The sequence below is a fragment of the Mobula hypostoma genome, chromosome 25, assembly GCF_963921235.1.
Source record: "Mobula hypostoma chromosome 25, sMobHyp1.1, whole genome shotgun sequence".
Lineage (NCBI taxonomy): Eukaryota > Metazoa > Chordata > Chondrichthyes > Myliobatiformes > Myliobatidae > Mobula > Mobula hypostoma.
In genome coordinates this window covers 20039369-20062947 of record NC_086121.1, presented here as the reverse complement: position 1 = coordinate 20062947, position 23579 = coordinate 20039369, and the positions used below count along the sequence as shown (strand labels likewise).

The 23579-nt window shown below is 45.1% G+C and overlaps 1 protein-coding gene across 8 annotated transcripts in view; it reads right to left on the bottom strand.

Annotated features, from left to right (window-relative positions):
* LOC134337890 (pleckstrin homology domain-containing family G member 5-like) overlaps positions 1-18188 on the bottom strand; it is a 103363-nt gene extending 85175 nt beyond the window's left edge. For 2 of the 8 annotated variants that reach the window (XM_063033217.1, XM_063033225.1), the window contains exons 1-2: positions 17893-18186; positions 9852-9928 (exon numbers count right to left, since the gene is read on the bottom strand). In XM_063033217.1, coding sequence (XP_062889287.1) covers positions 9852-9928; positions 17893-17920 — 105 coding nt within the window. In that variant the 5' untranslated portion in view covers positions 17921-18186. Of the gene's footprint in view, positions 1-4461; positions 4659-5079; positions 5130-6282; positions 6660-9851; positions 9929-17892 lie in introns of those variants that run through there. The other 6 variants (XM_063033220.1, XM_063033222.1, XM_063033219.1 and 3 more) reach the window with 6 other exon arrangements.
* Positions 18189-23579: the final 5391 nt, after the last annotated feature.

Here is a 23579-nt window from a genome sequence, read left to right as displayed (position 1 = left end):
AAGGGTTAAATTTAAAATGCAGCTCTGGACAATGGGATCTTAAGAGCCGTGAACCACAGATGAGACAATGCTGATCAAACTTTCAAGTAGGTGACTGCAGTGTGAGTGTGAAGAAGGAGGCGTGAAATTTATATGTAATTCAAAGGAAATGTTGCAGATGATACAATATAAATATAGAATTGTCATTTGTTCTCTAGCATACAAAATGTCATGTAATTTTGGGTTGAGCAAGCCACTTCCTCTGAAAGGAGCTCAACATGACGCCTGCTGTGTCTCAGGCACTTTGACAAATGGGGAAGCTGGACTGGTTGCAGGACAGCCTGCTCTTTCCACCATCCATGCAGGACTTCTGTGTTCCTGCAGCATCTCCAAGGTGCCTTCTTAATTTTGAGCAGACATGGGCCAGAGATCCCCAGGTCATTTTGGATGCTTGCTTTGCTTCATTTAAGCTTTGTTTAAAATACATTTATTATCAAAATATGTATACCAAACTGTACACAACCCTGAAATTCATCTTCTTGCATGTAGCCACAAATACAACAGAATCCACAAAATAAAACACTCAAGACCAATAAGTACCCAGTGTGCAATAAAAAAGCACAAATCATGCAAACAATAAAAAGGTAAACAAATAAACAGAACATGAACTGCATGGGAGTCCACAGCCATGAAGCCAGGCGAGTGAGGTGACAGTCCGATGGTTGCAGGCCACAACTGCGGAGTCCATTCAGTGCTGAGCACACGACTGAATCTTTTCTTGTGTCTATCTGGCGATACCTTACTATGACAGAGCTCAGAATTGCCTTTTTCCCGGAGTCTGATAATGGTAATAGGCAGTTTGCCCAATGTTGCCTCCTGAGTGTAACATTCATCTAGGAGAGGCCACTGTCATTAGTTGGCCTGTCCTTTCAGTACATCTGAATGAGATTTTATGGGCAGCATTGGTGATAATTTTCCAGTTTCTGAAGCATACAGCAGGATAGGGATTATACCTTCCTGGTAAACTGCAAGTTAATGTCAAATCTGGGGTCTTGATCTACAAATACTTCTTTCCTCAACTGATTAAGGACTATGCTGGCCTATTGAAAGTGGTGGTGAATTTTATCATCAATGGTTATTTCCACTGAGAGTTGTGAAAGCGGTCAAAAGACATTGTGGTCCGGTTGCAGAGGAACACCACTGGAAGTGGTCAAAGAATGCTTGGAGCTCTGACTCTGAGCACGTACAAGCACTGTACTTGCTACAGTTTGGGCAACCTTAATTCTGGAATGCAGATGTTTCAGGTTGAACAGCTGCCCTTTATTTCTAAGGATTAGCTAAACTCCTGCAGGAACTTTTGTGGGAGCTGAGATACCAGTTCAACAAAGAGCTGTTCAAGCTAGTTAATTGCTAATTAACCACCGATTGTCATTCATTCATTATTTACTTATCTCCAGACTTACTTACCATCCACCTTCATGCTCACTTGTCTTTGAGTTCACTCAGTTAGTCAATAACAGTATCTGTTGCCACAGTCTCTCATCGTCTAATGCTAGACTCATTAACTCTGTTGCTGGCAGTCACAGCTTCTTTCATCAACAGCCATTCTTTACAGCTTTAGAAAGTGTTACTATCTCAGATAATCAACCTTACAGCAACATGCTATTCAGAATTAATTTCCATTCTGTTGGCTGAGAGAAGAACCCAGCTCGTCGTCGTGCCTCTAACAACCCGTGACTAATGAGACTGTGAACATACTGAATGTGGAGAGAATCTCAGCCAGAAGAATTTCAGGAGCCCAGTCAGACACTGAACATGTTGATCAAATCATTGTTGAACTTTTATCTTCATTCCATGTATTCAATTTTGCTCCAGTTCTTTTATAGCATTACCCAACAAAAACCTAACAATCCCAGAGCTGAAACAATGACTTGCAGCATTTGTTTTCTTTTAGGTGGTGAATTCCTGATTTCCACTAATATGCAATCTGAGGTTTTCTGATTTCACCTACAGGCAGCCAGTTCCAATGTTAAAGTCAAGAGTTAATAGCCACTATATTGCGGAGGAACTAATTAATCTACTTAATTGAAATTCTTTATATTTTTAAAATATAAAGATCACACTTCAAATTCTAAAAGTGTAGTTACATTATGCTTTTAAAACGTATCTTTGAGCTTTTAATCTCCTTACTGATTCTATTCCCACCAGGACCAACCTATTGTTTGAAAATATGTTGCCCAGAAATGAATGTAGTTCCCAATATTCAAAATTTTTAAAAATGTAGATGCTGGAAATCAAAAAATAAAAACAAAAAGTACTGGATATCCTCATCAATTCAACTGATATCCGTAGAGAAAAGGTCACCAACTTGATATGTTAACAGTGTTCCTTTCTTCACAGATGCTGTCTGTCCAGCTGAAATGACACTTACATTTTACTCAGCTTTTATTGCGAAGCTCCCATGGTTCCCTGCCCCCCTCCCCCCCTCCCCAGTGCTCTCGGGAGCAAACTGAAATCAAAATGGGAACAGCTTCACTGAGTTTGTAAAGGAAACTGTTATTACTGCAACCTTCTTGTTCCTAAGTTCGAGGTTTTGCAACACTGTAAACACAGCCCTACATGTCTCACCAAAGGTGACAGACCCTGGGAATGCAGGACCTGGTGAAGGGGAAAACTGGGATGTCTGGATGAGCTGACTTTCCTGTCTTCCCTAGGATTATTCACTCACCAGAGAGGTGGATGTTGGATTCGAATACCAGCTTCCTGATTTCCCTCCTATTCTTTATTGTCACAAGGAGGAGATTCCAGACTCATCCTTTACTGATCCCCAGTCTTGATCACATGCCCTCTGGCACATTTGGCATGGGTGAAAACTGGGGTCCCGGTAAATGGTCACAGAAATGTGTGTGTAAGCGTGTGTGTTAAGAGCATTGAGAGACAGATGGGTAGGAGAGACAGGACTGAACATTGCACTGATACTTTCCACAGCACACGGAGACCAACATCCGGTGCTGCTGGCAGATCATCAACTCGGTGAAAGACGCTCTTTGGTCGGCCCGAAACTTGATGATCTACCAGCACACGGAGATGTCCGTGGGAGAATGCTGCCGACTGGCACATTCTCGGCTGCAGGAGTATGTACTGAGGGATGCACTGAAACTCGGTGCAGCCACCGCAAGGGCCCGGTGGGGAAGGACCATGGTTTAGGTTTCTTCACCCGCGGGAGTGGGAGGGGTTGGGTGGTGGGGAGTATACCCCTCAACAATGATGTGGATTGGCTAAAAGTGTGGAAATGTAAAGCCCGTAATGGAAACATCTGTAAAGGATTGAGAGTCATTGAATAGTTTATTGTACATAATTTTATTTTTATATTGGATATTGTGAGGAACAGGATTAAGAAAGTGATATGAGACCAAGCAGGGAAAAGTATATTTTGAAATAAAAAAAATCAGCTATTGTACCTAATATTAAGAATATTAGGTACAATATTACTGTGCTAGCTGTGGAGAGAAGCCAATTTCCAGACGGGGGACAGACGGGAAGTTTCTCAGTCAGATCATTAATCTGTCCTCCACCCATTGATTCCAATTTTAGATCTGCATGTTAACAACCCACCCACATCATTTTACTTGCTTTATTGTCTAAACACTTGACTCAATTTAACACCACCCTTTTTTCAGATCCAAGAGAAACACCCAAATTTCTTCAAATCTGAACACACAAAACATAGCTGTTACAGGTAAACATTACAGGCTTTGCCAACTTGTTACAAATGTAGGCTATTCATTGTCGAGGCTAGGTCCAGGTCATTTCTCTATGATACGAGGCTTTGCAATCTCTGTAGACATACTGCGACAAGGGAATGTCCCTCCATCTGTCTTGGAGGAAGACAGAACTACTGCAGCTCAACTTCATGGGAGAACACTGACACTGCAAGCTTGCTAGGTTTCTATCTTACACATTCATCTGGGCTGGAAAGACACAAAGTTCTCATGGGGAGAACTTTGGGAACTTTGATTCTGGGGCAGCAAAGGGTTGCAATCCTAAGGCCCCAGGGGAACAATCAATTTTCATTTCAGCTGAGCATTTTTTTAAATTGTATGAGAACACCACTGCATGGTGTTCCATGGGACACCCTCCAAATTGCACGCCACCCAAATAGAAATACAATACTCAGTTTAAACCCACTAACTCTCCACCAACCAGCTCCCTCACCAAATGCATTAGAGTAATTTAAGGAAGTGACTCAAATGACCTCTTAAGAGCAAATAGGGATGGATAATAACTGCTGTCTTTGTCAGCAATGTATATATCTCATTAATGAAGAAAATACTCTACACAACTATAAGCTGATTTACTGGTTCTACAGTAACTGCATTAGCTAAACATCAGTCCAAATTCCACTCTTTGACACATGGTGCAAGTGGGAAGAAAAATAACGCTGAAACTGAGCAAACGGCCAAAAGAAAAACAGTTACTCACTGTGGCGAGGGTCAAGCAGATTTGTCTGTTCTTTCCACTTTTTCATGGCATTTTGGGAAAGAGCAACACTCATCAGTATGTTCAAAGTGGGTTCAGCAGTGAGGCTGCTCACTGCCTCTTTCTCTGTCACGTGCTCTTATTGTCTGGGATGAATATTACTTCCCAGGAAAAAGTTTGCTCCAAACCAGCTGTGGCAGGAACAGGTCAAGCACGGTCAAGGAAACAGAGGCGGCCCTGGTTATTCTCCCCAGTTTTCCCAGAAGGGTAAGGAACACATCCTGGGAAGAAACGTAAATTCCAAAGAAGCTAAATACATCAAAGAGATCAGATTGTAAACTAATGCAACAAAAATGGCCAAGTGTTCTTAAATAAAGATAACCTTTTTCTTCAATCACCATAAGTACATCTCTTCAATGTCAGCAAATATATCATAAACTGTGTCCATTATAAATGTAAATGCACACTCATTTCCCTCCATTATTAGTGCAAATATCATACAATCATCTTTGTTCACCATCACTGCAAACATCTTAGACCAATTTCCTTTTTATTTTTGGTATAAATCACGCACAGTGCAAATATCACACATTCATCATTAGGCACAGTTTGTTCACTCACCCAAATATTGAATGAAAATGCATTTAGATGTAGATTTGTACAATGAAGTGTTTTTCTGCTCAGTCTGCCTGCAAACAGTCTGAGTTGAATGTTTATAAAGGGATGAATCAATGAGGAGGACTCTCTGAGAGCTTAAACAGGGGACAGATGTTTCCTGCAGGAAGAGTAGAAATCAAATAGAATGGATAAGCTGCAAGAGGCCATTGTTCAGATTTGTTACTGCTGGGAACTCATGCCTAAAAATATTCACTTGCGCTATTACTCCTTGTCTTCCCTACTGTTGGACTAGAAAACAAGACAATCAATGCAACCAACTTTGCAACCCTGGTTCTGCCCCAGGTAATTGTTCTTCAATAATGGGAGCTAGGTTAGCGAATACAGCCAGACATTACAAAAATATAAATGGTTATTTGTGTTACTATAAAAAATAGGGCCAGAAATAGTCAAGAATCAAAAGAGCGAAGAGGTAGAGACAGAAATGGGTACGGTTAGTTAGATAGGCAGCCAGTTGAGTAAGAGGGAGAGCAGAGGCAGGGTTGCAGAAGTGAGGGGAAGGGTTCAGGGTGAAGAGTTAGGAGAGTGAAGGGGTGAGGAGACTAGAATTGAGGAAGGGGAAGATGGAGGTCCTAAGGATGATGATAGGGTGGGGTAGTGGGGAGGAGGCCGGATAGAGAGGGTGAGAGGTGGTGGGTTGGTGAAGGTGGAAGCAGAATTGGGTATTATGAGGAACAGGATTAAGAAAGTGATATGAGACCAAGCAGGGAAAAGTGCAGAGAGAAGATGAAATTGATCATGGCCCTGATTCAGTATTACTAAATTTGAAAATCAATTTTACACAGTGAAACACAGAAATACAATACAGACAAATGTGGCAGCCATTTGTACACAACAAGATCGGTTAAACAGCCATGAATTGAAAGGACAGCTGAACTATTGGCTGAGAGGTTAATGTTAGTCTGGGATACTGTGAGAACCCCCTACTTCCATTAGCGTCTATGGGATTTCTAAACCAGTAACCCCCCCCTTCAAAGACAGAAGCAACTTTAACTCTGATCTCATTTCTCACCTGCCACTGCAGTTAGTAATCTTCTGCCTCAGAAGGAGAGTATAACCAACTGACAAACCAAGACTCTGGCAGCTCATAGCACCGTTCACAATCTTCAACATTCCTGGAGCTATATTAACAAAGGCTCAAAAACTTACCTCTTTGTCACAGGATTTGTGTGGGTCCAGTGGAGTCTCAGACATCTGGTGAGCTAGGTTTGGCCTAGTGGCTTGCTACATTTGCTTCATCACCAAGCCAAATACATTACGATTTAAATTTAGAAAACTTAAATCATGAAAAAGCTATTATCTAGAGGCTGGATTCTGCAAGGATCAGAGGAGCAGAATAAAAATGTTTCGGATGCAAATGTTGCTTTAATTCTCAATCTTCTAGAAGGTAAAGCCCTGTGTCAGGGAGAGTTTCAACAGGAAAATCCTGGTTGTTGTTGGAGCAGGAACCCCACTGTACTTTTTCCCTGTACTCCCTTGGGCAACGACTCAATGAACAGAGCAAAAAAGAGATGATTAGAAGTGCGTGATTCTCAGGGAGCGGCTGTCTGATACAGCACACACTGTCTGAGGATCTTGTGCACACAGAAAAAAACAGCACACACAGTGCTGGGAGCAGTGCCCAGGTGAGTTAACCCTTGAGAATCTGGATCCACAGCATTACGAAATTATATCTTGTGAACAAAACTAAAATATCTGTTACTGCAAAACCTATCAGTACCCCAGCCACTGCTCAGTACTTGGTGACAGATACTGGGACCTGCCTGGAGGAGTATGGGGAGGGGCGAATTCTTCTCCATTTTCAGGGTAGAGTAATCCTTCCTGCTGGATTACTGCTGACCACTTTTCTCTCCTGTCCCTTTGCTCTACTGACCTCTCTGTTTTGAATTTTGGTACTCCTCTCCTCCATCCTATTTTCTCACCTTGGTAATTAGTGACCTGTCACCCTCTGTTACTTGTTTCGAGGGGCATTTTCCATTGGCCACCATACACCATCCTCACTTAATTTTCTCACCACTGTCATGCTTTAGACCACACATATTGAGCTTTGACTCTACAGATCACATAAGCCCATCTACACCAAATAACTTCTAACCACTGAATTCCCAAACTTCCACAGTTGAATACTTCTCCTGGGAACTTACCCACTTGAACTTCTCTTGTGCTAGCTGCAATATAAGAGGTGCCAAGGTCTTCCACTACAAACGTCCCAGAAACACAAAGCAATTTTAACCCTTAACTGACTCTGCAAAGCAATGGGTTACCTTTACACCTGTGATTTTAAAGTTGCCTTTCAAACTGTTGTTTTAGCACAGTGAAGTCTGTCAGAGGGGAGCCAAGTCCTGTAGTCACTGTAATGCTCAAACAATGCATGATCTAACTGAGCACGCAGGCTTAGCAACTTACCGTGTGTCACCCACACTTACTCTAACACTTCCTTCGTCATACTCTATTTATGACATTTCCTCTGTTACAGAGCAACCCTTATCACTCCTAACAATGATAGGTAGAAATTGCTGAACTTATAAAAGTCATACTCAACAGATTTTACCTAAACAACAAACCTCAAGAAAGGAAATCCAATCCCTTCCTGAGCTTCTCTGAGGTTGGAGCCAAGGCCAGGAAATATTCCTGACAGGCATGCACATTTGCAGGGAAGGCAGTAAAGTTTGTCATGATTGTGGAGGATGTGATAGCAAGTCACGTAAATTTTCAAAGAATTTCATAAAAGATCTGCTTAGAAACCAGGATATTACATGGTCATGTGTTCGCCCCTTGAGAGAGTCGTGCCGTCTGGCGGATGAAGGATTAAAGAGAGGAAGAGAATGGTAGCTCCCAGAAGGGCCATTCATTCCCATTAATGGTTCCATGACTTGAGAGATAAGCAATCATGATGGACCAGAGGCGAGCATAAGTAAGATTGATGGTAATTCTTCAAGAATCAACTAGAATGTTTACAAACAAGTGAAAGGATTCCCCAGAAATCCTAGCTTCATTTCCTGGGATCAGCAGAGTGATGCTGCCATCCAGTGGTCAATGGGCTACTTGCACTCACATTGCTATAAATACTCAACATGTCAGGTAACAATTCATTTGGGAAAGGGAGATTTAAAAAAGGCAATTTTAAGTTGCAGATAGGAGGGCCTAAGAACTTTAAAAAAATATATTCTGGCCCTTTTTTAGGCCCTTTGTTTTAGTTTTGACCAAAGGATCTCTGGCCTGAATTATTAATGACATTGCAACACAAGTGCTCGAGGAACTCAGCAGACCAGGCAGCATCTAAGGAAAAAAGTATATTGGCGTTTTGGGCTGAACCCCTTCGGCAGGACTGGAGAAAAGAAAGCTGAGGAGCAGATTTAAAAGGTTGGAGGGATGCGAGAGAGAAACACCAGATAGGTGAAACCTGGAGGCGGCAGGGGTGAAGGTGGGAAATAAAGTAAAGAGTTGGGAAGTTGATGGGTGAAAGAGACAAAAAGCTATGGAAGAAAGAAAAAGGGGAAAGGAGCACCAGAGGAAGGCAATGGGTGGGCAAGGAGATGAGGTAAGAGAGGGAAAAGGGGATGGGAACTGGAGAAGGTGGGGGGGGGGATGGTTTGGAGAGCAATACTGGAAGTTTGAGAAATCAATGTTCATGCCATCAGGTTGGGGGCCACCCAAACAGAATATAAGGCATTGCTCCTCCAACTTAAGTGTGGCCTCATCACGACAGTGGAGGATGCCATGGATGGATACATCCAATTCCTATCCCAATATGGCCACCCATTTTAATTTCACATCCCCTTCCAATATGTCCATCCACTGGCCTTGGTCAATGTGCTGCGTAAATAGGTACAGTTCAACATGCACTTCTTGCATAAATCCATAAACAATCTCTGCAGACAAGTGGACATGTTGAAATTTCTGGCTATATGATTATCCCAGAGGGATGAGGACAAAAATGGTATTGGTAGAGATGGCATTGGGGTTAGTAGATGGCATCATACACAGAGAGAGAGATAACATGTTGTATTGGAGGGGTCGTGACTGTCATGTGACAGCACTGCCCATTACCTGGTCGAAAGACACGCCACCTGCCAATCAAGGTTTGACCCCTGCACACCTATTGGCCCCTTTAATTAGCCTAGTGCTTGGCCTCAGGCAATTGGACTTTGTAATCAGCTTAACTCTGCTGGCACCGAGCCATTGGCCTTCCTGTGAATTACCTGGTTGGGACCCTCCAGCCCTCCTGCATGAAAAGAGTGCCACATATGCTAGACCCTCTTGCTCTTTGCCATCCGAGAGATCACCCTTCTTCACTCCAGGCTGAGAACCATGGAACAGTACTGGAGAAATTATTAGTCAATAGGGTTGGAAGCATTGGTTATTGTCCCTAAAAGCAGAGAGTCAAGGGGTGGCGGGTATCGTACTGACTTTTCCCTTGGTTGTATGTGTGCGTGCGTGTGCGTGTACTTTGTTCCCACGTGATTTTCCCACGGTCGTTATTACTTGTCTGCGGGGTTTTATTGCCGATCCGACTACTGTAAATTGTGTGCGTGTTGCTTCTGTTGCCATTTTTCCACGTTTGCCTTCTGTAAATAAAATCCTTTACTACCAAGACCGTGTGTCCAGAGTCCTCGCCTTTGAGACCTACTGAATCTGTTTCCTCACTTACAACACACGTGTAGAGTGAGAATGTGAGCATGTGCCCATCAGCCACAAGAAGAAGCAAGTCTCCTTACCTTAATAGCCCTCCTCTTGTCAATGCATTCCTGATGCTGACAAAGCAGAACTTTCTCTTCTGTTAAACTCCGCTCACCTGCAGAAGAAAATATGAGAGCAAATCCCAGTAAATTGAGACCGACAAAGCAGGAGTCCAGGATTCTGAAATTTAAAAAAAAGAGAACTGCAAGGTATTCATAGTTAAAAGCTGTTATTCAGAGCATTAAGAATGCTGGAGTACTAACAGAGTTGAGAGTAACAGAGCAGGAAAATAAGGCACTAAGAGCAATGGATCCAAAATGGTGACAGAATAATAATACAGTATATTGAAAACAATAAGGCAGTGTTCCGCAGTGTGCTGAGAGTGATGGAGTAGTGATTCAATGTAACAGAGGTAATAAAGATTTAACGCTGTGCATCGACAGTAACTTGCAGAGTATGGAGTTGTCAAGCTGTAATCAACGGTATGAAACTTAGCAGAGCCAAACCTCAGCATTTTGACGGAAATGCAATGGAGAAATGGCAGTGACATAATGCAGAACTTATGGACCAGCCATACAGTGTGCTGAGAATGAACCACAGAACGAATCTGTAGATCACTGAAGACAGTGGAAAATCGGAGGGCCAGTAATGAATAAGGGGAGAATTGCAAGTCAGCAAATGGACAGAGGGGATTCAGGAAACATCGAATGTGATTCTGGAACTGTCGGAGCCTGTGATTTGTGGTTTGGAGGTCGCTGCTTCAGCGCTGTGCAGTCTCTGAGAGGATTCCTGGAGGCAGAGGCAGAGTGCGCGAATCTCATGGCGAGAAGGTTGTGGATTGGCTACAGGGCGCAAGTTGATGTTTGACTCCATTTCGTCGGTAAAAGTGACAAGGCGGATGAAACATCGAGGCGGGTGTGGAAGGTGAGCACTGGCCGGTGGGATTGCCCTGCTGGTGCAGAAGGAAAGGACGACTGCTGTGCTTGCATAATGTTATACCCAGGTTTTCTACGTTTTGGATATGGACTTAGACTATAGACTTTTTTTTTCAGTCTTATAGTATTTTTATATTCTGTGTTTTGTTGCCCGATCTTTTCTTTCCTGTGTGCACAGGGGAGGGGGATTTGGGGGTCGATGTGCCTATTCTGTTTTTGTTCATTTTTTTGGGGGGGGGCGAGGAAAAATTTGGCAGTTGATGATCATGCTGCTGGTTTTTTCTTTCTTGGTTTGGTGACTATCTGGAGAAGAATTTCAGAGTTGTGTACTTGGATAACAAACCAGGGAGATGAACGGGTCAGCAAGAGACAAAAGAGATCCACCTGTCAGGGATGACAAGGAGATATCCATGAGTCTGTGATTAACAGGGGTGGATTCAGGAATCAGTGATGGACGGGAGAAGATCCATGGGTCAGGATGAACGTGGGGGATCTATGGGTCTGTGACAGGCAAGGGAGACCCATGGGATGGTGAAGATCCATAGATCAGTGACAAACAAAGGAAAATCTATGGTCAGCAAGTACCAATATTATGTCAGTATACTCTTGTTTGATGTTTATGGAGGATAATAATAGGGTCGCTTAGCATATGAGGCAGAACAGAAATCACTTGGCAATTCATGCAAATCAATTTTTTTTGTTTAGAACATTCTACAGCATATTGTTAAAGATTGTCAGCTCATTGAGATTTATGATGAAGAACTCCCACCAGTACACAGTGAGCCAAATAAGTTGCTCTCTAATTAGGACATAGCACAGTAGTCACTGTATTTAACAAGAGCTCTCCCACATGGCAGCTCAATAACATACATTGCAACAGATCTTTGTAAGCAGCTCCCACACACGCTTCAGGAATCCATTTCACAATCACTTACAGGGGCAGCTCTCAGAACTGACAACTGCATTTAGAGCGAAACAAGATTTCATTTCAAAGCTGCGTAGGATCTAGATCTGACCAATCAAATATTCCATCAGAATCAGATTTAATGTCACCGGGCACAGGTCTTGAAATTTTTTCAGGGACTCCTCCATTTCTGGAGAGAGTGATGGAGAGAGGGGAAGGGAAAGGGCAAGAACCAAAACAAGAATGAGAGAAAGAAAAGAAACAAGAGACACAAATTAATTCCCATAGGTAGACCATTACTGGATAAATATTCCTGTAAACATCACATAACAGCACACTGTGATATTTCTGTACTGAATTAACAAGACAATTAGATTCATAGACAAAAGAATCTGTTCAATATTTAAGAATGTGTTATTCAATTGTAAAGGTCTTGATCTTGTTTCAATATTATCTTTTTGGTTATAGACAGACGATCTCTTGTAGTGGCTTCGCTTCCAGCTTTAGCACTTTCTTCAAGGTTATATTTTTGTATCATCCAAATTCCCATCTACAAGCTGCTCCTTTGTAATATCATTTCAAAACATGGTGTCATTTTCTACATCAATGCCGTGAAATGTGACTCTACTTCAACAACACCTCTTTTGCACTCCTCTAATGGGGTTGAATTGCAAAAACACACAAGACTGGTCATATCATCTTAGATCCCGATTGTTAACACTTCTTCGCAGCCTCTGACTCTATCCTTCCCTTGGCAAATGTTGGAATTCAAAACAGTCTGCTTGCAGCTGAATTTCAACTGTGAGACAAGTTTTATTTCAAGCATCCACACAGTCATAAAGCCAACATCTTCTACCTTTATAACCGTCTAATTCAATCCCTCTTCATTTCAGGTTCTACGCTTTTGTTACCACTCAAATTTAATACAAGTGCACAGATGCCCATCTCCTTCAAAGACCCTAAAGACATGCAGAATACATTCCTTTAAAAACTAAGGTATAGATATCGGGGTGGGGAAGCTATGCTCGCATAGTATATTTCTTAGGTAGTCCTTTAGGATTGAGAATGACTTACTTCCACTCGTTTTGGGGGTTCTGAGGTGGTAATGTGGGAATCACAAACTCCTTCGCAGATGGGGCAAAAGTGACTGTGTGGTTGTTACATAGTCGTGAGGTAGAGTGGCACTCATGCAGAGCTTCTAAGTGCTCCCAATGCACAGGCTTGAGGTTCTCAATCCTCCTTCTGAAATGCCGTCTCTAAATGATCAAGAGTCATGGGATTGGAGGGTTGCGGATGTTGCTCCCTTATTCAAGAAAGGGAGTAGGGAAAGCCCAGGAAATTATAACCAGTGACTCTTACTTCAGTGGTTGGTAAGTTGATGGAGAAGATCCTGAGAGGCAGGATCTTATGAACATTTGGAGCAGCATAATATGATTAGGAATAGTCAGCATTGCTTTGTCAAAGGTAGGTCGTGCCTTACGAGCCTGACAGAATTTCTTGAGGATGTGACTAAAGACATTGATGAAGGTAGAGCTGTAGATGTAGTGTATATGGATTTCAGCAAGGCATTTGATAAGGTACCGCATGTAAGGCTTATTGAGAAAGTAAGGAGGCATGGGATCCAAGGGGACATTGCTTTGTGGATCCAGAACTGGCTTGCCCACAGAAGGCAAAGAGTGGTTGTAGATGGGTCATATTCTGCATGGAGGCCGGTGACCAGCGGCGTGCCTCAGGAATCTGTTCTGGGACCCCTTCATCAACTGTGGGATTGAGTTTAAGAGCCAAGAGGTAATGTTACAGCTATATAGGACCCTGGTCAGACCCCACTTGGAGTACTGTGCTCAATTCTGTTCACCTCACTACAGGAAGGTTATGGAAACCATGGAAAGGGTGCAGAGGAGATTTACAAGGATGTTGCCTGGATTGGGGAGCATGCCTTATGACAATAGGTTGAGTGAATTCGGTCTTTTCTCCTTGGAGCAACAGAGGATGAGAGGTGACCTGATAGAGTTGCACAAAATAATGAGAGGCATTGATTGTGTGGATAGTCAGAGGCTAGAAATGGTTAGCACAAGAGGGCATAGTTTTAAGGTGCTTGGAAGTAGGTACAGAGATGTTGGGGGTAAGTTTTTTTTAAACGCAGAGAGTGGTGAGTGCATGGAATGGGCTGCCAGCGGCGGTGGTGGAGGCTGAAACAATAGGGTCTTTTAAGAGACTCCTGTATAGGTACAAGGAGCTTAGAAAAATAGAGGGCTATAGGTAACCTTCAGTAATTTCTAAGGTAGGGACATGTTTGGCACAGCTTTGTGGGCCGAAGGGCCTGTATTGTGCTGTAGGTTTTCTATGTTTCTATTATATATAGGAAAGATGTGCCTACACTGGTGAAGGTAGGGAGATTCGCAACAATGTTGCTGGAACTGGAAAATTACAGCTATAAAGAAAGATTAGAAAAGCAAAGGCTTTTGGGAAATGCTGATGGGAGACTTAGATTGTGTTGTATCAGGTTATATTAAATAAGGAGACAAAAGCCAGGGGTCATAGTAACGATAGAAGCTTTAAGGGGAGATAAAGACAAATGATTAACCCAGACGTTGGTAGGGACCTGGAACTCAGGGCCTCAAAGGATGAATAGATGCAGAAAATGTCACTATGTTTAGAAATTACTTGGATGCGTCCTTGAAAACCCATATGCCCTGTGAGCTTGCATTCCAAATGTGGAAGGTTGAATTATGCTAGCTAGTTATTTTATTGAGCAGTCTAGACACAATGAGTCAAACATTCCCTTTTGCTGTCACATATTTACTATTGTTCTGTTCTACTCTCCATAATCGGTGGCTGTTTGAACACGTACCAAATCCTATTTATCCTTTCTTCTCTGTGTTTGCTAGTCTATGCAACTCTCATTGAAAAACTGTCTTGATTTTAAAATCAGGAATACATTTGACTAATCAATTGTGCCTCTCAAATTCCCTCTCTTCCTTTAGATTGCTCTTCAGAAAATCCTCTTGACCTAGTCTTGATCACCTGCTCCACTATTTCAGCTTGGTGACAAAACTTAGAAAGAGACTTAAGGGTGCTTTATAAATAGAAGTTATGATTAGTCAGTCACCGAGAACTACAGCACAGAAACAGGCTCTTCACCCCATCTAGTCTGTGCCGAACTATTGCTTGAGCTACTCCCATCAACCTGCACCTGGACCATAGTCCTCCATACCCTTCTCATACATAAACCTATCCAAACTTCTCTTAAACGTTGAAATTAAACTTGCATTTCCCACTTCCACTGGCTGCTCGTTCCACACTCTCACCTCTGTCTGAGTGAAGAAGCTCCCCCTCATATTCCCCTTAAACATTTCACCTTTTGCAATTAACTTATGCCCTCTGGTTTTAGTCTCATCCAACCTCAGTGGAAAAAAGCCTGCTTGCACCTCTATCAAATCTCCCCTCATTCTCCTGCGTCCAGGAAATAGTCTTAACCTATACAATCTTTCCCTGTAACTCAGGTCCTCATGTCCCAGTGATATCCTTGTAAATTTTCTCTGTGCTCTTTCAATCTTGTTGACATCTTTCCCACAGGTAGGTGACCAGAACTATGTGGCTGTTCTTTTCTGGAAGTGAAGGCAAGATCAAAAGGTGTAATTCCCATTATTTGGGGAATAAGCAGCTGAGACAAGCAGGCAGATTAGTCCACGTGTTCAAACAGAACTAATCCTATCACTGCTCTTGTTCCAACAGCTTTAATTTCTCCACTGAAACAAGCGTCCGGGTTATGAAGAATGCAGAATGAAATGACCCAGAGACAAAGTAACTTTCATTAGTCTGTGCTGTATAAAACTTGTGCCCAAGAGGAATTACATGAGAGACAGTGCTGAGTAATCTTTCCTTGGACAGGGTGAGGCCACGGAGCTAAAAACAGCCACATCAGGTTACCTGCCAACAGGTTCTATGTGAACAATGGGCTGAGTGCTACACGTGAGAAATGCCAGAACCTTTGATTTTGCTCTTTTCTGTCTCTGAGCTCCGTTTAAATAGGTTCCACGTTGACCAGCCAATAAAGTACTGCTACCACAATTATGCAACACAGAATTACCACTCTATGTGTTGCACGCAGCACAAATTACAACAAGCAAGCAAAAGAAACACAGGACTAACAAGCATAAATACAGGGAGGGAAGGCGAGCAGACGGACAGCCGGGCCACACAAGTACAGGCACAGTTGGACCGACACGCGCAGATTGTACACACAAGTGTGCACAAATATAATGCAATTTGAGTCTCCTGATGCGTCAGCTGCTAAGCATCTGGAGAATCAAAAGAAAAATATTTAATGCAAACTGTACGAGCTTGCTTCTTAGCTAATTACAGATTAAAGTTTACAAACAAATAATATATACTGGAACAAGGCACAATGATGAGTTATTGCTTTTTGAAGATGAGAGAACCATCATGAGAGTCTGGGGACCTTCAAACCTAATGGTATGAATATCAATTTATCCTTCCCTCCTCAATTCCCAATACGACCTTTTACTTCTTCTCATTTGCCTATTACTTGCCCCTGGGTCCCCTTCTCCTTCCCTTTCTCCTATGGTTCACTCTCTTCTCCTATCCTATCAAATCCTTTCTTCTCCAACCCTTGACCTTTCCCACCCACTTAGCTTCACTTATCACCTTCTAGCTCGCCTTTCCCCTCGATGCCCCCCCCCCCACCTTTTTATTCTGGCATCTTCCCTCTTCCTTCTCAGTCCCGCAGAAGGGTCTCGGCCTAGAATGTCGACTGTCTATTCATTTCCATAGATGCTGCCTGAGCTGCTGAGTTCCCCCAGCATTTTGTGTGCATCACTAAGAGAGCCCACTCCTTTAGGAAGAGACTGAGCTTCAAATGAGGGTCTGCTCCTTGCAGACGGGATCCAAATCAGTTAAGAGTTAGCACTGATAGTGATCAGATCCCCTATCAGTGCTCAAAGATGAATGGCTGCAAGGCACAGATGCTTGCAGTTGGTTGATTGTGCAGAAAGGAGAATTCCACATAATATGTGGCACCTCAAAGTCCCGTCTCTAAACTACAACAGCAAGGAAACATCATGTGGCTCTGTTATTCATACGGACACATCAAGGGTTCAAAGTTCATCTTATTGTCAAAGTATGCATGTACATTACAACTCTGATATATGGAAATATGCACAATGATACATGAGGGCTAATCTTCTTCCAAACAAGTACAGACTCTAATAATAATCATATTGTTAATTAACACTAACAATTAATCTCTATCAAAGAATCTACAGCAGACTGAGTCACATGGAGAGCAAAGCCCCAGCTACAGTTGTGGAGGTTCTCAGACTCATAAATCCAAGTGACCTGTATCTCACAGGGGATGTACAATTTTCCAATTACTCATCTTCTTGAGCACAATATGTTATTTTCTGGGAAAAAAAGTTTGATATATATTTGAGAAAACCAACATATTGATTCCACCACCTGTCTGGGGCACCAGCTCCATTACAGATCGCTGACTCACTGAAATGTTGTTTCTGTGAACAAACTTGGAATTCGCTGATCTTTGAGCAGAGGCTGACACTGCCAGCTCCATCTTCCAGGATAAGATAGAACAGCTGTTCCTGGTTGACATGGCATGGCTGATTTTTATAATCCTAATTAACCAACTCTTCTATTCTTTCAATTGATTGTTTTCTCCTGGAGCCTCTTGCTGTACAGTACCTTTCATCACCAATATTGTGTTAACCAGAACTGCACATGATGCACCAATGATCGATAAAAGGGCAGGATTGTCTAATAATTTCAGGCAACATTGAAATTTTAATATTTATGAAGGTCCTGTTTGCAAGATCATGAGACGCAGGCTAATAAAACAAGAATGCTTCACAGATAACAGTTTTGTGCATGTCCAGATTTGGAACATTATTTCTGCCATTCACTTCAGTGCACAGCACGTAGATCTGACTCAGAATGTTGAACTTTGCACTTAGTGAGTCCAGACAGCAACTGTAGTTTACAGTACAGTATTCACAATGCTGTAGGCCAATCACAAGGAACATAGTTTCTTGCAATGTGACACCACAAAATGCACCATCATATCATGGACAGTTGTAAACCAAACCAGCACAGTCTTGCGAAGCACATCTTAAATGACAGGCAATGAAGCAAAATGAAGATCTGCGCTGGTTTGTCCTACAGTTTACCCAATGCATACTGACTCCTGGCAGTTACACAATTTCTCACCTGCAATCATTCCTGGCTGGTTTTTCATTGGAGAAATTCAAAACATGAAGTTCCTGTCAATCTCCAGCACCGAATAGAAAATTGCAGACAAAATACGATTTCTTCCAAGGCTTGAGGATCAGCCTCACAACAAGCCTGCCAAGCTTCAAGTAGCTGATTAAGTGCAGGACAGGAAAAGCATCTGTTGCCAGCAGTTTCCAGGCCCAGCAACTGCAAGCTGACAGTGCAACTGAACCAGCCCGGTGAATGCATCATTGCACCAATAACACAGATAACTTAAAGGTTAACAAACAGCATTAGTCAGTCCCACGTAGGAGAGGGGAGGAGACAAAACAACAGCTGGGGTCCACAGCAATCTATGCAGGGGCTGACCAAATTTCCAGTACAGGTGGAACAGATGGGAACTAAGGCCAATCACAAAAAGCCGCAGAGACTCCTCCTACTCCGTTCCCAAATAATTCTGCCAGCCTCACAGTTTACTGAAGCAAAAGGAGAACTGAATTGCATAGCTAAATAAATACTTTTTTTTAAAATGTAGTGCCAGTTTGAACTAATTGTGACTGAGCCTTCACCTGCTAAGACTCAGGAATTCTCCCCTAAAATTTTTTCCCTTCCTACCTCTTGTGGCATATTTTGTTTAATGAATGACTTTTGGGAATATTAAAGGCACCATATGAATTTAAGTTGCTTTTGTGGAAAGAAGATCCATACAAGACCAAATCCCTTGCCTTCATGTACCACGTGAAATCCTTTTAAGGGTTTCCAATGGTATGGCTGAGGAGGAGGAGGAGGCAGTGAGAAGATACTAGATTAGAAGAATAACTGGATGAAATAAGAAATATTGATTCAGAATCCCTCAAGCAGATCACAATTAAGTTTTTTTGTCTGCCTTGAATGGAAGGGAACAGGGGTCAGTCGGAGGAAGTGACTTCTGATATGCGGTGCTGAAACACTGTTGAGAGCACATTCACGTCCCAGTCCTGCATGTTTACTGTCCTGGGTTAAAGGTCTTTCTGCACATTAGATGAAGCATGAAGGAAATGAGAAAGAGCCCTGCATTTCTACTTCACAGAAAGAGAGGGATTCATCAAAGTAAAGTCCCCGTGCTCAGCTGGAACGCTGCAGAAGGTGTGTCAAAAACCATCTATATTAGATGAACAGAGAAAGCATTTTTTTCTTATCTATTCATGATACAGCCAGGATTACAAAGTATTACATTTTGCATGTGTATATAAGAATGATCTGACCCCTGTGAAATAACTTCTAATACATTGTTCGATCAGCCACTGCTTTTGGTTATTGTTAGCCTTAGAGTCATAGATTCATAAAAAAAGTACAGCACAAAAATGGACCTTCAGCCCATCTAGTCCATGCTGAACCATTTAACCTGCCTCCTCCCATCGACCTGCACCGGGACCATAGCCCTCCATACCCCTACTATCCAGGTACCTATCCAAACTTCACTTAAATGTTGAAATGGAGCTCACATGCACTACTTGCGCTGGCAGCTCATTCCACACACTCACCACCTTCTGAGTGTGGATGTTTCCCCTCATAATCCCCTTAGCCTACGACGGCTAGCTGTAGTCCCACGCAACTCAGTGGAAAAAGTCTGTCTGCATTTACCTTATCTATATCCCTCATAATTTTGTATACCTCTATCAAATCTCCACTTAAATCTACATTGCAAGGAAATTTTAACTCACGTCCTCCAGTCCCCACAACATCCTTGTAAATTTTCTCCGTACTCTTTCAACCTTATTTACATCTTTCCTGTAGGCAGTGATGAAAACTGCACATAATACTCCAAATTAAACCTCACCAACTTCTTAAACAACTTCAGCAAAACATCCCCTCCTGTATTCAATAGCCTTCTGAAAAGGATGTTCAGTTAGAGGATTTATCTAGTCTACATGTCTTGCGAGATTACGATAAAGGGAAGAATTCACAAGTGCCACACATTGGAAACTCTCTAATAAATTTGTAGTGGGTGAAGGGGGAGAGAGTGCAAGGGGAGAGGAGAGAGAGCGCGAGGGGAGGGGGAGAGAGCACGAAGGGGGAGAGAGCACGAGGGGAGGGGGGGAGAGCGCGTGGGGAGAGAGCACAAAGGGAGGGGGGAGAGAGTGCAAGGGTAGACAGCGTGAGGGGAGGGGGAGAGGGGAGAGAGCGCAAGGGGAGGGGAGAGCGCGAGGGGAGGGGGAGAGCGCGAGGGGAGGGGGGAGAGTGTGAGGGAAAGGGGGAGAAAACGCGAGGGAGAGGGGGAGACAGTGCGAGGGGAGAGAGCATGAGGGGAGAGGGGGAGAGACCGTGAGGGGAGGGGGGAGAGAGCGTGAGGGAAGAGGGGAGAGAGCGCGAGGGGGAGAGGGAGAGAGCGCGAGGGGGAGAGGGAGAGAGCGCGAGGGGAGAGGGGAGAGAGCGCAAAGGGAGAGGGGAGAGAGTGCGAGGGGAGGGGGAGAGAGCACGAGGGGAGGGGAGAGAGCACGAGGGGAGGGGAGAGAGAGAGCACGTGGGGAGGGGAGGGAGAGCACGTGGGGAGGGGGGAGAGCACGTCGGGAGAGGGGGAGAGCGCATGAGGGGAGAGGGGGAGAGAGTGCGAGGGAGGGGGGAGAGGGCGTGAGGGGGAGGGAGCGCGAGGGGAGGGAGAGAGCATGAGGGGAGGGAGAGAGCATGAGGGGAGGGAGAGAGCATGAGGGGAGGGGGAGAGCGCGTTTGGGGGGAAAGAGCGCGAGGGAGAGGGGGAGAGAGTGGGGGGAGAGGGAGAGAGCACGAGGGGAGAGGGGGAGAGGGCGCGTGGGGAGAGGGTGGAGAGCGCATGGGGAGAGGATGGATTGAGCGCGAGGGGAGAGAGTGCAAGGGGAGAGGGGGGGAGAGAGCGCGTGGGGAGGGGGGGAGAGAGCTTGAGGAGAGAGGGGAGAGAGCGCGAGGGGAGGGGGGAGAGAGAGCACGAGGAGAGGGGGAGAGAGAACGCGAGGGGAGGGGGAGAGAGAACGCGAGGGGAGGGGGAGAGAGTGCGAGGGAGAGGGGAGAGGGCGTGAAGAGGAGGGGGAGAGAGCGTGAGGGGGAGGGAAGAGAGCATGAGGGGAGGGAGAGAGCACGTTTGGGGGTAAAGAGCGCGAGGGAGAGGGGGAGGGAGTATGAGGGGGAGGGGAGAGAGCGCGAGGGGAGAGGGGAGAGAGCGTGATGGGAGAGGGTGGATTGAGCGTGAGGGGAGAGAGTGCGAGGGGAGAGGGGGAGAGAGTGCGAGGGGAGAGAGGGAGAGAGTGCGAGGGGAGAGAGGGAGAGAGTGCGAGGGGAGAGAGAGCACGGGGGAGAGGGGGAGAGAGAGCGCGTGGGGAGAGGGGGGAGAGAGCGCGTGGGGAGAGGGGGGAGAGAGCGCGTGGGGAAAGGGGGGAGAGAGCGTGAGGGGAGAAGGTGGAGAGAGCGCGAGGGGAGAGGGTGGATTGAGCGCGAGGGGAGAGAGTGCGAGGGGAGAGCGGGGAGAGAGCGCAAGGCGAGGGGAGAGGGGGAGAGAGCGCGAGGGGAGAGGGGAGAGAGCGCGAGGGGAGAGGGGAGAGAGCGCGAGGGGAGAGGGGGAGAGAGCACGAGGGGAGAGGGGAGAGAGTGCACGAGGGGAGGGGGGAGAGAGCGCGTGGGGAGAGGGGGAGAGAGCACGTGGGGAGAGGGGAGAGAGCACGTGGGGAGAGGGGGAGAGAGCGCGAGGGGAGAGGGGAGAGAGTGCGAGGGGAGAGAGCGCGAGTGGAGGGGGAGAGAGAGCACGAGGGGAGGGGAGAGACCGCGTGGGGAGAGGGGGGAGAGAGCGCGTGGGGAGAGAGCGCGAGGGGAGAGGGTGGAGAGCGCGTGGGGAGACGGTGGATTGAGTGCGAGGGGAGGGGAGAGAGTGCGAGGGGAGGGGGAGAGAGTGCGAGGGGAGGGGGAGAGCGCGTGGGGAGAGGGGAGTGAGTGCACGGGGAGGGGGAGAGAGAGCACGGGGGAGAGGGGGGAGAGAGCGTGTGGGGAGAGGGGGAGAGAGCGCGAGGGGAGAAGGTGGAGAGAGCGGGAGGGGAGAGGGTGGAGAGAGCACGAGGGGAGGGGGAGAGAGCGTGAGGGGAGAGGGTGGAGAGAGTGTGAGGGGAGGAGAGCATGAGGGGAGGAGGAGAGAGTGCGAGGGGAGGGGGAGAGAGCGCGAGGGGAGGGGGAGAGAGCGCGAGCGGAGAGGGGGATAGAGTGCGAGCGGAGAGGGGGAGAGAGCGCGAGGGGAGACGGGGATAGAGCGCGAGGGGAGAGGGGGAGAGCGCGTGAGAGGAGAGGGGGAGAGAGCGCGAGGGAAGAGGGAGAGAGCGTTAGGGGAGAGGGAGAGAGTGTGAGGGGAGGGGGAGAGAGCATAGGGGGGAAGAGCGCAAGGTGGGAGGGGGATAGAGAGATGGACTGAGAGAGAGCTGCTGTTGCTCATCAATGAGGAGAGCAACCCAGTCTTGGTTAGAAGATGAATGTGACTCATTCTGAATAGCAGAGGGAGTGCAATCTAGCCCTTGTCTGGCATCAGAAAATGATTCAATACCAGTCGAGGGCATTCCGACCTTTCAGGACATCCCTACAGTGGTTAAAATGAACTAAGGTCTAAGGATGATACTTACTTTGGCACAAGGAAGATATAAAACAGCAAAGCTCTGCTCTTAGTGTGGGCTCACCAGAACTGGGGTAGAATCATACAGGAGACAGAGCTTTAACAGCAAAACTTCCTCCTAAAACCAGTTCCTGCTCTCAAAATCACCCAACTTCCATCCTTCTAATTCTTGGGATGAAAATGTCATATTATCAAGAGAGGCTAGGCAGTCTGGGTTCATATTCTACATTGCAATTTAGAAGAATGAGGTGTGATCTTGTTCAAACATGCAAGATCTTGAAGTGGACGTTGAAATGTCTCCACTCATGAGAGTCATGAACAAGGGAAGGAGCTACAAAAATAAGGGACAGTCAATCAAAAGTGAGGTGCATAGAAATCCCTTTTCCAAAGGTTAGTGAACCTCTGGAATTCTCCGACCCTGAGAGTGGTGGCCGGATCATTAGATATATTTAAAATGGAGATAAATTTATGTGAAACAGCAAGGAAGTGAGGGCTATAGGGAACTGTCCCAAAAGAGGAGTTGAGGCCAGCATTGATGATATTGAATGGTGGGGCTGGCCTGAGGGACTGACTGACTGAGCCTCGCTCCTATTTTCTTCTGTTCTTCCAATCCACTGAACTGCTCCACCAGACGACTTCGTTGGGTTGACAGCTATACACCAACTTCAATTTGTATAACACCTTTAACGACGTATGCCTTCCTGAGATACTTCACAGATTTATCAATCAAAAATTAATGCAGAGACTCAAAATTGTGTTCAGGTGACTACAAGCTTTATCAAAGCGCAAATATTAAAAAGAACAAGGGTGAGAATTTTAAAATTTATTTAACTGGGAGCCCATGAAGCATGGGGGTGAATGAAATTTTAAGTTTAGAAACAGGCAGCAGGATTTTGAATGACAGTAAGTTTTTGGAGCCTGGAATTTTGGAAGTTAACAGAGGTATAGATGAGAGTTGCATTAGCAGATGAATAGAGTTGGGGCAGTCAAGTGCCGAATCTAAAGCTCCATATCCTTCAACTCTCAGTAATTATTGCTTTCATCCACTGTAGATACTGCTTGTTTGTGAAGCTGTGGCTGAGAA